Source organism: Zeus faber (genome assembly GCF_960531495.2).
Source record: "Zeus faber genome assembly, chromosome: 14".
Taxonomy (NCBI): Eukaryota; Metazoa; Chordata; class Actinopteri; order Zeiformes; family Zeidae; genus Zeus; species Zeus faber.
In genome coordinates this window covers 13,379,770-13,392,697 of record NC_137200.1, presented here as the reverse complement: position 1 = coordinate 13,392,697, position 12,928 = coordinate 13,379,770, and the positions used below count along the sequence as shown (strand labels likewise).

General features: G+C 44.5%; 1 protein-coding gene across 1 annotated transcript; it reads left to right on the top strand.

The window, feature by feature from the left end:
• The first annotated feature begins 2,686 nt into the window (after nucleotides 1-2,686).
• On the top strand, nucleotides 2,687-12,525 carry ei24 (EI24 autophagy associated transmembrane protein). Its single transcript, XM_080013201.1, has 11 exons — nucleotides 2,687-2,824; nucleotides 3,633-3,769; nucleotides 4,524-4,669; nucleotides 4,803-4,863; nucleotides 5,161-5,227; nucleotides 5,321-5,445; nucleotides 5,548-5,667; nucleotides 5,812-5,923; nucleotides 6,044-6,155; nucleotides 6,289-6,363; nucleotides 11,147-12,525. Exons 2-11 carry the CDS (start codon nucleotides 3,728-3,730, stop codon nucleotides 11,307-11,309), a joined length of 1,023 nt encoding a protein of 340 aa, XP_079869327.1. The 5' UTR covers nucleotides 2,687-2,824; nucleotides 3,633-3,727; the 3' UTR covers nucleotides 11,310-12,525.
• Nucleotides 12,526-12,928: the final 403 nt, after the last annotated feature.

Genomic DNA, 12,928 nt, shown 5'->3' with positions numbered 1-12,928 from the left:
TCTGGACGATGGAGCTGATGTTCAGCTCCCACTTGAGGTCCTGGGAGGTGATGGTTCCCAGGCAGCGGCAGGGCTCCACAGTGTCAACTGGGGAGTCACACAGGGTGATGGGGTTGAGTGGGGCTGCGTTCTTCCTGGAGTCCACAACCATCTCCACTGTCTTCACAGCGTTGAGCTCCAGGTTGTTCTGGCTGCACCAAGTCACCAGATGGTCAAGCTCCCACCTGTAGGCGGACTCATCCCCACCAGAGATGAGCCCAATGAGGGTGGTGTCGTCCACAAATTTCAGGAGCTTAACAGACTTGTGGCTGGAGGTGCAGTTGTTGGTGTACAGGGAGAAGAGCAGAGGAGAAAGAACGCAGCCTTGAGGGGAGCCAGTGCTGATCGTCTGGGAGTCAGAGAGGTGTTTTCCTTCACAGCTTCACGTGCTGCTTCCTGTCAGACAGGAAGTCTATGATCCACCTACTGGTGGAGTCAGGCACGCTCAGCTGGGAGAGCTTATCCTTCAGAAGAGCCGGGATGATTGTGTTGAAGGCAGAGCTGGAATCCACAAACAGGATCCTGGCGTAGGTTCCTGAGGAGTCCAGGTGCTGGAGGATGAAGTGAAGGGCCAAGTTTACTGCATCGTCTACAGACCTGTTGGCTCTGTAGGTGAACTGCAGGGGGTCCAGGAGAGGGTCTGTGATGGATTTGAGGTGGGAAAGCACAAGGCGTTCAAAAGACTTCATCATCAAAGAGGTCAGGGCGACGGGTCTGTAATCATTAAGTCCTGTGGTCCGTGGCTTTTTTGGGACTGGGATGATGGTGGAGGATTTGAAGCAGGCTGGTACATGGCATGTCTCCAGTGAGGTGTTGAAAATGTCTGTGGTCAACGGAGACAGCTGATCAGCACAGTGCTTCAGGGTGGATGGAGAGACAGCGTCTGGTCCGGCTGCTTTGCGGGGGTACAGCCTCTTAATTAATTAACGGGACTTTAAAACACACTGAAAAGTTTAATGGTAAACTTAGATCAAAACGAAAGACCTTCGATGACACTCACCGCGGAGTTTCAACATTCCAACAGTTTTGGTTTGACAGCTTCAGCTCTTCTGCTTCCGAAGACATTGCAATTAAAATATTATCTAAAGCAAAACAATTGAGATTTTTTTCTGACATGAAATTCAAAGAGCAAACACTGTTGATGAAAGGCGGTATTCCACTGGTTAACCCAGAGTTAATTTGGGACTGAAATGTTGCGTGGATAAAAAGTTATTAAATATCAAGCTGAATATCGTACCTCGAATATGAAACTTACTTTGTTGTGGTGACTGACCTCATCGGGGGAATTAAACCGCTGGTCATTTTCTGTTTACAAATTAAACATATACTCAGTTGAGCAATGCAGGTTAAATGCAAAAAATCTTGTCACATTTTATTTTATGTTTGTGGAATTGTATAATTACATATCTTTTTTTTTACATTTCATTTTTAATATTTAATATTTATATTGAGTATTAATTGATGCATATATTATATGTAAATATGTTCTTGTTATATATTTAAAAAAAAACATATTAATTATTAGATCATATTTATATATCGTTCTTACCTGTAATGCTAAACTATTACAATATTTTTCCCATATTCATGCCTGGAAGAATCTTCTAATACTATTTCAGACGCCCCTAAAATACGGAGGGCGCGGTCCGCAGCTCAGATCAGAGCGATCCCTTTTCCAAACAAAGCAAATAAAAACGGTGTGTTTTTATTGTAGATTCATTTGTTTTACTCCATTTTATAATTGAATGAAACAAAAAAAGGTTCTGTGTGCAACTGTGCGCAACTGTCCTTAACGGCACTATAATTCACACTCCGGTAAGAACCATGCATCAAAACTGTTCTTACGTTCATCAAGCACTTCCCAGACACTCAAATGATCACTTCCAACCAGAGCTTTAGAAATATTCATACTCAATTAATATTAATAAGTATTTCACTGTAGCTTTTATCGGAATGTTATACTTTATGCCTCCGGAAGAGTAGTTGGGTTGAATTGGTATTAACGCCTTAAAAATGTTTCAATCCAAAAAAAAAAAAAATTAAAATGATTACAATTATTACAATAAAATTCAACCCCAGACCAGAATGGGTCCGTGCTGGAGTGTTTTAACAAAGACGCGAAGCGAATCCGCGGACAAAATGAAGACGGGGGAAATCGGGGCCACCCCGCTTCAGCGCCACGACAGGTTGGGAAACGAGGCGAGACGGGGCGAGGACCGCGGCCGCCTGGTGGGGCCGTGGGGCGGTACTGCAGGTGAACCACGAGAGGCCATGTACAACAAAGAAAGGAAGAAAGAAAGAAAGAAAGAAAGAAAGAAAGAAAGACGTTTTAAATTTTCATTTTTAGTCGTTGCGTTTAAAATGAGCATAAAATATTTATCATTCGATATTTACATTAAAAAAAAAAAAAATCCTACGTCATAACACGAAGCCATGGGATTTAAATTGAATGTTATTCTTCGTTTTTTTTTCACAATTATACAGCCGTTGTTCAATAATGTGCGTGGTTGTGTGGTTTTCTAGCATCACGGGGTCCTTGCCCTCCCGGTTTGGGAAGTTATTAGTTATTAGTTATTAGTTATTATGACGCTTTGTTTCGCGGCGGTTCGCGCAGCCCTTCACTACATCTCCCACAATCCGCAGCGCCGCGGAGCTTGCGCAATGTGTCGTCCCGCGGGCCCGGCTGCCGCTAGCGTCGGTCTTGCGTTGCTGTTGTTGTGGCCGTCGGCTGCGGAGGAAGGCGACGAGCGGAGGAGCGATCCGGACGCCGAGGTTGTCGCATGAGGTGAGGGGGGAGTCGACGCGCAAGTCGGCGTGCGGTGTCGCCCGAGTTGAACGTCCGAACGCTGCTTGTTATCGGTGTCCGCATCCGGACGGGCCTTTAGTCGGGCAGCTCCCGTGAACTGCTGCGCTTCTGTGCACAGCTGTCGCTCCGGGTCTTGGACGCGTTTACTGGGGGGGAAAAAAAAAACGTGGTAGACGGTGTTGTTGTGTTAAATGCCATCGGATGCCTCCCACGCGTTCCTAGTAAACACCCGTGTTTTTTGGGTTTTATTTTATTTTTTTAAGTTAATACGCAATTATTTAGTCGCCATTATTGAACAAGGCAAGCTTATTTGTACAGCGCATTTCGTTTCACACGAGGCAAAAAAACAAACATGTAAAGGCAAAGAAGACTATAATCATTGACATAAAAGCTAATAACAGATCCAGAAACATCAATTAAAAAAATAAATAAATAAAGAATTTAAAAGACTGAAACATGGCAGGACTCAATCCCACGCCCATTTGGTGGTTAGGACTCAAATCCAATTAGACCCACGTAGGAATCAAAAAAGACAGAAGAAGGTAAAAGTGGCACTGAAAACAGGCTGATTATTCACTGAAAAGCAACGTGACAGCTAGTCTTTTTCTTCTCATTTTGTTGATAAAATTAATAAATGTCATTAAATTAGTAAATGTGCTCTTGGATCTGCACTTGTGTGTGTGTGTGTGTGTGGTGAAAAGCGATTATTATTATTATTTATTTTTATTTTATTTATTTTTTTAGTCTTTGAGCCTCATTTGGTTCCCCACTGCTTGTGTTGCCACAGGTCACTGGGTGAGTCCCTCCCTGCGATGAGAAGTGGCCGCCAGGTCGCCAGCGCCCCCTCCTTTTGCAGTTGATGGATCTGCAGCCGCTCCAGAGATGACAGACAGCATCAGGGCCTTCCTCCGCAATGTTGCGACGGTCAGCAGAAGCACCCCACACGCACACCACACACAGCCACTGGCACTGGTCACCAGATGGGAGTGCAGGGGGGGCACGAGCGGGCACGGAGCTTGTCTTTGAAATGGCACAAGAATGGTTGATAACAGTCGGGTTGATAAAGATTAGATTCATTTTCATAATATGCCAACATAATCCATCCAGATCAGATGTATATGTGTATGAATTAAATATATTTTTCAGTAATGAATATTAAGTGCCTTAACCTAAGAATTCAGTCCATATTTTAATTAGTTTTGCATTTTGTACCTTCGCTCACTTAATAGACAGCGGTTTGCAGAAGTCACCCTTGCAGGATTCACCATGTTTGATTAGTGAATGCGTGTTCTGAATGCAGGGGATTTTGGGAAAAAGTTCCCAGACTAACGACTCCGTAACATCAAGACAGCCACATGCATTATCAGCCGTTTCTGTTCAGATTTTTCAGAGATCGAGTGAAGGACCATATAATTGTGCCTAACCTTGAAAAAACTGTGGTTTATCTATTTCATTGATTGTAATTGAACCATGTCTGTCTTTGACCCAGCGACTCACCATGTATCCAGTCTGTAAAAAAAAAACAACCAGAGAAGTAGTTTTGGTTACCGTGGTGGGTGGGTATGGGGGATTATAGGCTATGTTGTCAGCTTTACAGTAAAACTGAGGAGTTCCTAATGTGTAAATAGACACTTCAGGAATAGTTTAGGTTGTTTTTGTTCTTGTGTGTGTTCTGTAGGGGATCAAGGATTCCATTTTGGGGATTGGAACAATCTCAAAGCTGGACGCCCGCATCCAGCAGAAGAGGGAAGAGCAGCAGAGGAAGCGGGCCAGGGGGGCCCTGGCACAGAGACGGGCACAAAGCGAGGAGCGCAAACCCGACAAGTAGGCACCGCCTGAGATCGGAGACCTGATCCTTGTTTTCTAGTCGCAGCTGTCCAGCTCTGCCGGCTTTGTTTCTTGGTTGCTTGTGTCATATTTACGCAGCGATGGTGACCGCTACCTTCCTCTCTTACAGCGAACCCAAATTAGCCAGTAGGATTTGTCAGTGCTGTGCCTGGAATGGAGGAGTGTTCTGGGTAAACGCTTTAACACACTCAGAGCTCGCTCACACAAACATCCCCCATCCGTTGCGTGTGCGTTGCTCTTGCCACAACCTTTCTGTTGTCTACTATATTGTCCTTTGGCTAAATTGTGCTTTGTAGCTTGATATGCAATGAATAACTAGTTTTGGTGATCTCTTCTGTATCCACATTTTTTATAGAGATATTTAATTGCTTGCAACCTTTCAACTGCAGCTTTGATTCTAAGTGTTTTATCCGATAATGTTGAAATCAAATAGTCATTCTAATTTATTTTCCTGTTTTCCTCCCCAGCTCAGTCTGTTTCTCTTCTATCGAGTGTTTATCCCACTACTGCAGACTCTCACAGCCAGAATAATCGGTATGAAGCAACTCTTGTCACAGGTTTAAAAAAAAAATAATAATAATAATAATAATGAAATATGTCAGTCTAAGGCAGCGTTCATCCCTCCAGGCGACCCCTCTCTCCACGGCAGCGTGTGGTCCTGGTTGGAGTTCACACTGACCTCGGTGTTCAGCGCCCTCTGGGTGCTCCCTCTGTTTGTGCTCAGCAAAATTGTCAATGGCATCTGGTTCCAGGTAAGGTCCGACTCGCTTTGCTTTGCGGCAAAAAGTTATCAAACGCCAAAACTGTGGTCGGGTTCTACCTGTGACAATATGAGTGTGCTGGTCTGTTTTTAGGACATCGCCGATCTAGCGTTTGAGGTGTCTGGCCGAAAGGCTCAGCCCTTCCCCAGTGTCAGCAAGATCATTGCAGATATGCTCTTTAACCTCCTCCTCCAGGCCCTCTTCCTCATTCAGGTACACTTTGCACACTGCACATCCACTTTCTGCCTTCTGAATTCACCAACTGCTGCTTTTATCTGCGATCTCTGAGGTGTAGTTGGAATCAAAGGTGCATGGGTGCTTTCGTTTGACCTTGCGTTCGGTGCTGTGGGTCTCCAGGGTATGATTGTCAGCCTCTTCCCCATCGATGCTGTGGGACAGATGGTTAGTCTCCTCCACATGTCCTTGCTCTACTCGCTGTACTGCTTTGAGTATCGCTGGTTCAACCACGGTGAGATACTCCCTCCATTTGTACCCACGCACTCGCGTATATCATTTTTATTACATTCTCACCTCTACCCAAACGAGGGGATTTGTTTTTTTAGTAATAGATGTGTTTGTACCATGCCAGGCATTGAAATGCACCAACGGCTATCCAACATTGAGAGAAACTGGCCCTACTACTTTGGCTTTGGTTTGCCCATGGCTCTGTTGACCGCCCTGCCCTCGTCCTATATCATCAGGTAGGATGCGAACGCCCGTTCCGCTCAAACATGTCCGTAGCACTCGGCTGAAAGCAGAGGAAGCGCGGTCATTTTCACACCTTCAGACGATGAGATCGATACGATTCAACAGCTTTTGTTTGTTTGAATTTAGTGGCTGCTTGTTCTCCATCCTCTTCCCCCTGTTCATCATCAGCGCTAATGAGGCCAAGACACCAACAAAGCTCTAGTGAGTATGAGATAATAATAATAATAATAATAATAATAATAATTATAATAATAATAAAGCTGCAGGCAGCAATGCATGGGGTCCAGGTTAGTCGGTGTGACATGTGACAAAACGATGTAGAAGCCTTATTTGCAATACTGAAGAATTTATGAAGGTTAATGTTATAACTTGTTACAATTCAAGATGACTTTTAACCAGGGCTTAATTTGTGCCAGTATTGTGAGTCATACTGTTGGTCTCCAACTCGGCTGTGTGCGTGTGAAACAACTGCCTAGCACGATCCCTGCCTAATAATTGCAATGTATTACCAGAAATTATTTAATAAGCGTACATCATCAATTAGCAGTGATGTCTGGATTGCTTGATCAATTGCCATGGCTATATTGCGTAATTAATTTAATGAAGACATAGTGAGCAACGTTAATACAGCCAGTACGCCTCAGCATACGTTGGTTTGAATGTTCTATTACAGAAGCTATGTTTTCTTGGCAGTTCTGTAAAATGTGTTATTAACTTCCCAGCCAAATGGCAATGATTAAACAAAAAAATGCCATGTATATAAAATTAGTTTTCAAAAATCCTGAAAAAAAAAGGCAGTCCCCTCTGCTCTGAGACGCTGGGGTCGAGTCCGCTGAAGGCGCTGAAACCACAGCCAATCGCGTTTGTCGTGTCAAACGTTTACATTGGAGTAAGTAAATTCTGTGTTTAAATGTTCCGCTGAAACCAGTCCTGCGTGTCTAGTTGCTCACCTCAAAGCACCGCTGTCTGGCTGCGGAACTCCCCGCTCTTCGCCGCCCCCTGCTGGCTCCTCCACAGGCCAGGTCCGGGCTCCGCGGCCTGCTAGCATGCAGCTAATGCTAACGTAACCAAACCTCACAGGGTCAAAACCAACGGGAGGGTTCTGTCTTTGGACCGGACGTCCGTGGCATGAGTTCACCAGTTTACTCCAGGTGTTTATTCCCAAAACAGCGTTTTATCCCAAACTCCGATCTACGGCTGTTACCCTAGCCTATTTCACCACTACTCTGTTTCCGACCTGGACCAGTGCACCCCTCTTTATATTGTGTTAGGGGGAGGTAGCCATGGAAAGTGCCGCGCCGTGTGTCATCCAGCCCTGATTTAGGCCCGCCAAAGAAAATCCGGAACACAAAAACAGTTTAATGGTCTAACTCCGTGATTCAGTACTACATAGTTCGTAGTTCAGTCTTTTCACATGTTTCTCTCACATGTATAATTTGTTTAGAAACAAATCTCGGAATTGATGATACAGGGACTTTAAATACTGCTGTCAAACTGATAGCTGCACACTGCTTGTTTTTTTTCAGAGTTTTACACACACACATATGCACATGCTTTGGATGGTGGCCGGTGAAATGTGGCCTCTGCATTTAACCCATCCTGGCTTGTCCTTCCTCCGGGCGGGGCAGCCAGGAGCAGTGGGCAGCATTTGTCGATGCGCCCGGGGACCTGGTACCAAGTGTCCATCGCTGGTCAGACGATGATGTGTGCATGTTTTTGGTGGGGGTCCTTACTGACGTTAGGTGGTGCCAACAGCACCCCAGGCGGGAATCGAACCCAGGACCTTCTTGCTGTGAGGCAGTCCTGGGTTCGATTTCCGCCTGGGGCGCTGTTGGCACCGTGCTCTGGGCGGGTTATCTCCCAAATAGGAGCCTTTCTGTGTGGAGTTTGCATGTTCTCCCCGTGCTCACATGGGGTTTCCTCCACCTGACGTCAGTAAGGACCCCCACCAAAAACATGCACCCATCCTCATCGTCTGACCAGCGATGGACACTTAGTACCAGGTCCCCGAGCGCGTCGACGAATGCTGCCCACTGCTCCTGGCTGCCCCCCCGGAGGAAGGACAAGCCAGGATGGGTTAAATGCAGAGGCCACATTTCACTGGCCACCATCCAAAGCATGTGCATGTGTCTGTGTGCATGTATTGTAGTGTGGTGTGTTGCGTGATAATTAAAGATTCTTCTTCTTCTTCTTAAAGTATTTGTCTTTTTTTTTTTTTGGAGGAGGAGGAGAGGGCGATGGTTTTTTTTTGTCGTCTGTAATGGGAAACGCTGTGGCACTTTCTGATAAAATAATGACGAATACTACTAGAATTTATTAAGGTTAATGCTATAAATTACTACAATTCAAGATGACATATAAACAAATAATACAATGATGACATATAACAAATTAATTGTTTGTAATGCCGTTATGTTATGGCAACAAATCTGGCTTTGACTCTGAAATGTAATGTTTATTATAGAAAGAAACCATTAATTTGGAATTTGAACTTATAAAAAGGTGTGTAACCGCCTTGCCAGATGTGTGTTTTGCAACTTTTAATCTCTTCCCTGTCACCACTCTTAAATGCCTCCCTTTTCAACAATGCTGCGAACCAGGGCTTGATATTCCTATAACTCACCGTGGTCTGTGTCGATACAGCTGTCCTCGCTGTAGCTGGCGCAGCTGTGACGTAGCCGTCACGGCGTCTGTGTATTCATCCAGACCTTGATTTTGGGTTGTGGACAGTGGTGTAGCGGTGCTCCAGCGTTTTCCCTTCTCTGCTCTAACAGTTAATAAAGTTGCTTGTATTTTGGGAGTTTTGTGTCTTAAACTCCCTTTTTTTTTTTTTTTCTTTTTTTTTTTTAAAGACCCTTCAAGATGGCTGTGGCGGACCAAGGGGCGTGGTCAAGCACCGGCTGCAGACGACAGCACGGCTCCCTTTCCCGCGGTCGCCAAGCTTCCTCGAATCGGCCAAATCAGCGCCCGCACAGCGCAGATTGGTCCGACTCGGGGCAGGGAGCTTTCTTAATGTTTGTCTGTCTTGCAGAGGGGATCGGCTCACGGGCTCGTCAGCCGACCAGGAGCCAGAGTGGAACGCCATTCCTCCTGTGCCCGAAATCATCATCATCATCCTCCTCCTCCTCTTTAGTATTATTATTATTATTATTATAATTATTATTAGTATTAGTAGTAGTAGTAGTAGTAGTAGTAGTAGTAGTAGTAGTTATATGTCTGGCCTGCGAGCCTTTTGTTTCTCTGAATAATGAAAAAATCTCTCGCTCCCAAGCACCACGGCAAGAAAGACTCAGTCTCCCTCCCTAAAGCCCTACCTGTGGGCAGAGACTCCCACAAGTAATACAATAATAATAATGAGGAGGAGGAGAATGATGATGATTTCGGGCACAGGAAGAACGGCGTTCCGCTCCGGCTCCTGGTCGGCTGACGAGCCCATAAGCTGATCCCCTCTGCAAGACGGACAAACATTAAGAACGCTCCCTGCCCCGAGTCGGACCAATCGGCGCCGCGCGGGCGCTGATTCGGCCGATTTTGAGGCAGCTTGGCGGCCGCGGGAGAGGAAGCCGTGCTGTCGTCTGCAGCCGGTGCTTGACCACGCCCCTTGGTCCACCACAATGGCGTATAACGAAAATTGTCTGTAATGGAATACACCCCGATGTTCAGAGCTTCATTTGTAAATCAGGAGGCGCTGGAGCACAGCGAGGCTGCTGATCCGGCAGGTCCGGGGGGGAGGAAAAAAAAAATTGTCACAGAACATATGCACGGAGTGGGTGGGGGAGAAGGAGGGACGGAGGATACGCCTCAAATTAAAATACATGATTTGTATTCTTTTTTTTTTTTTCTTTTGTTTTTGAGAAACAAGGATGGTGGACGCGCAGTGGAATGAGGATCGCTCCCTCACCATTGCGTATTACCCGCTGCTGCCACAGAATGCATCAAAACCACAATGCCTGGCACGTTTTTTGTATTTAGATGTATTTATTTTCCTTATTGAATTAAACAAAAAAAAAAAAAGCCCAGTGGGTAACAGGGAGACTGCCTCACGTCACTCTCTTACCCGTGTCGGCGAAATTTTGCTTGTGGCGGGATGCAAACACCAAGCAGGATGTGCTGTGTCGTGCCATGTTGACACAATGAGGCAGTGACTTTTCTCTGTGGCCAATCAGTCTGCAGTGTTTTCACGTGACCTTTTGGTATCGCCAACAGGGGTGAAAAGACAGTTTTGGGGGGTTTTTTTGGCGGGGTGTAAGCGAAGGGAAGAAAATATTGTCAGTTGTCTGAGAATAGGTCATACGGGTCTCAACCATACTTTATATAAAATAGGCAAGCACCAAACCGGGAAATCCACACGCTGTAACCAACCAGAAACAGTGGAACACATTCTTTATTGTAGGGAATACAATATTCAGAGAAATCTTCTTTTTTCAAAACACCATGACTCTTTTGATTGTCACGTCTCTTGGGGAAAACAGCAGGCAAGAAATACTAATCAACCACTAATAAACACGAAACAAAATTAAAACACTTTTATTTATTTATTTCTTTTTTACTAACTTCTCCTACAAATATACTCTGATGTGGATCAAACTTTGATGACAGCGTGTGTGGATTTCTCCAAATACAACGTTCGACGGTTCCTGAGCGCCAGACACTTTGACTGCCATTTTGTATCCATACAAAAACAATAGGCTTCCCACCCTTCGGGCTGGACCCCTAAATAACCTTTATTTGTTTAGAACCTTTCATCCACAACGTGTAATAAAAATAGATTTATATTATTCTATACTCATTTCAGATTTGGGCCATTGATTTTAAAGGATCACAATCAGTCTTTTTTTTTCCCCCCCAATTTACTCAATTCCATTCTTCAGCTAATGATTTCTCTTGAGTTATTTTTAATAATAAAAATAATAATGTTTACCTATTGCAGAACAGCTCTCTATTGACATTTGGGGATTGGGGGTGTCTCACCTTGTTTTTACAGCCACTTCCAGCTCCGCCTCTTCTCGCTTGTCGTCCTGATCAGCAACAAGCTGTTCCATAAGACCGTCCACCTGCAGTCGTCGCTCACCTCGTCCACCTCGGCAGAGAAGCTGCCTTCCCCGCACACCTCGCCGAACCGCCAGAGGCCGCTGCCCGCCCAATGATCCCTGCTCCCCGCGTTTCCTGCTTGAAGGACAATGGGTTGACCGATAATTAAGGACAATGGCTTTACATGTTTTTGGCTTTTCACTAATCTGTGGCCCTTTTTAAAATTTATGAGGTTGGAGCGCAAATAAGATCCATCTGTTTTTTTATTTTCTTTTAAACCAAAACTGGAAAAACAAGACTGATTGCCTGTGCCTCACACATCAATTTTTTATTTTATCCTCCAGTTTTTTTTTTTTTGTTTTTTTTTTGGGGTTTTAATTTTGATTCATGATAATGTGCCATTTTAGTGTCTCGGGTCTCATCGCCTACTGCACAAGAAGTTATCTCCAGTTTTCTAAATGTGTTAAGACAAGTTGAGGTGAGCTCTTTTTTGAAGGCGTTTGTTTGCATTCAGAAGAGAAGCACATCAAGTATATTCGCTTCAATGCTGCAAGTGACATTCCTTCTGAAAAGATTGAATGGTTTCTTGCTGAAGAAAAGAAAAAACACTTTATTAAATAACAGTGCCCGTGTGATTCCTTCAGAGTTGCAGAATTTATACTGTACAGTTTAAAGGGGAGGGATTTTATAGTCTTTGTGCTTTGTTTGTAGAAACATTTTACAAAATTGCAATGAAACTGGATCAGCAGCCCTGCAAACTAAAACCATGTATCTCAATTACTTTTTCTTGTGCAATGACAAAAAGACGTACCTGACATTCATCCTGAACTTGTCACTTCACTCGGTGGGTTTGAAATTGAATTTGTTTTTGTCTGAACTTACTAGGTAGTTTGACTTAAGTGACTAGTGCTGGGCCAGGAGAAGACACTGCCAAACTGCTTCAATCAGGTTTTGTTAAATGGACTGTAATTGGTGCAACCAAAAAAAAACTTGACCGAGGTCACAAAATTAGACCCAGCTGGCCTGCTTGCTCCAGCGCTTCCCAGGGAGCGTAGATGAACATTGATAATCCATAGACTACAGACCGCTTGTTGGTTTTGCTGTATCTAGTGTCAGTTCCTTATTAATGTTTGTCATGAATCCAAATTAAATTGTCATCACAATTATTTGTCACTCATGAAGCTCATGCCAATTGGAATGGACTGTTTTTAAAAACAGTATGTAATTATTGTAAGAAATGAGTGGTGTTTGTGGAGACCGCTGTTTGTCAATGAGGTTTTGTAAAAGTAATACAGTATGTCTAATTTCATTAAAATTGGTCCGTATTCAACATTCTGGATTTTTGGTTGATTTTTCTTTCAAACGAATCAAGACCAAAATTCTTGGATCACAGCCTCAGTTCGAACGAGAGGGAATACGCCTATGTGTGTACAGACATGTGCAATTCATTATTATTATTAATTTATTAATTATTATTAATACGTAATTGTATTACGTTTTGATACTCTATTATTACTATTATGTTATCATAATATTTCGTATGGACGTTAAATCGATGTTTGACCAGTAGGGGGCCACACAGCGACTTTCCGCCGCCGTAGCGCTGACTGCTCCTTCCCCGCTAAGGACACGTCACTGCACCGCGGCTCCGAGGCTTCCCCCCGCGGCGGCGCGGCCGCGGCGCGACTGGCACGCCGACGAACCAATCAGCGCGCCGCAAGGGCGACGTTGGCCC

Coding starts and splice junctions, on each gene's coding strand:
- ei24 (XM_080013201.1), top strand. CDS start 3,728: ATGACAGACAGCATCAGGGCCTTCCTCCGCAATGTTGCGACG. Junction 3,770..4,523: donor TCCTCCGCAATGTTGCGACG/GTCAGCAGAAGC, acceptor TGTGTTCTGTAG/GGGATCAAGGATTCCATTTT. Junction 5,668..5,811: donor AGGCCCTCTTCCTCATTCAG/GTACACTTTGCA, acceptor GTGGGTCTCCAG/GGTATGATTGTCAGCCTCTT.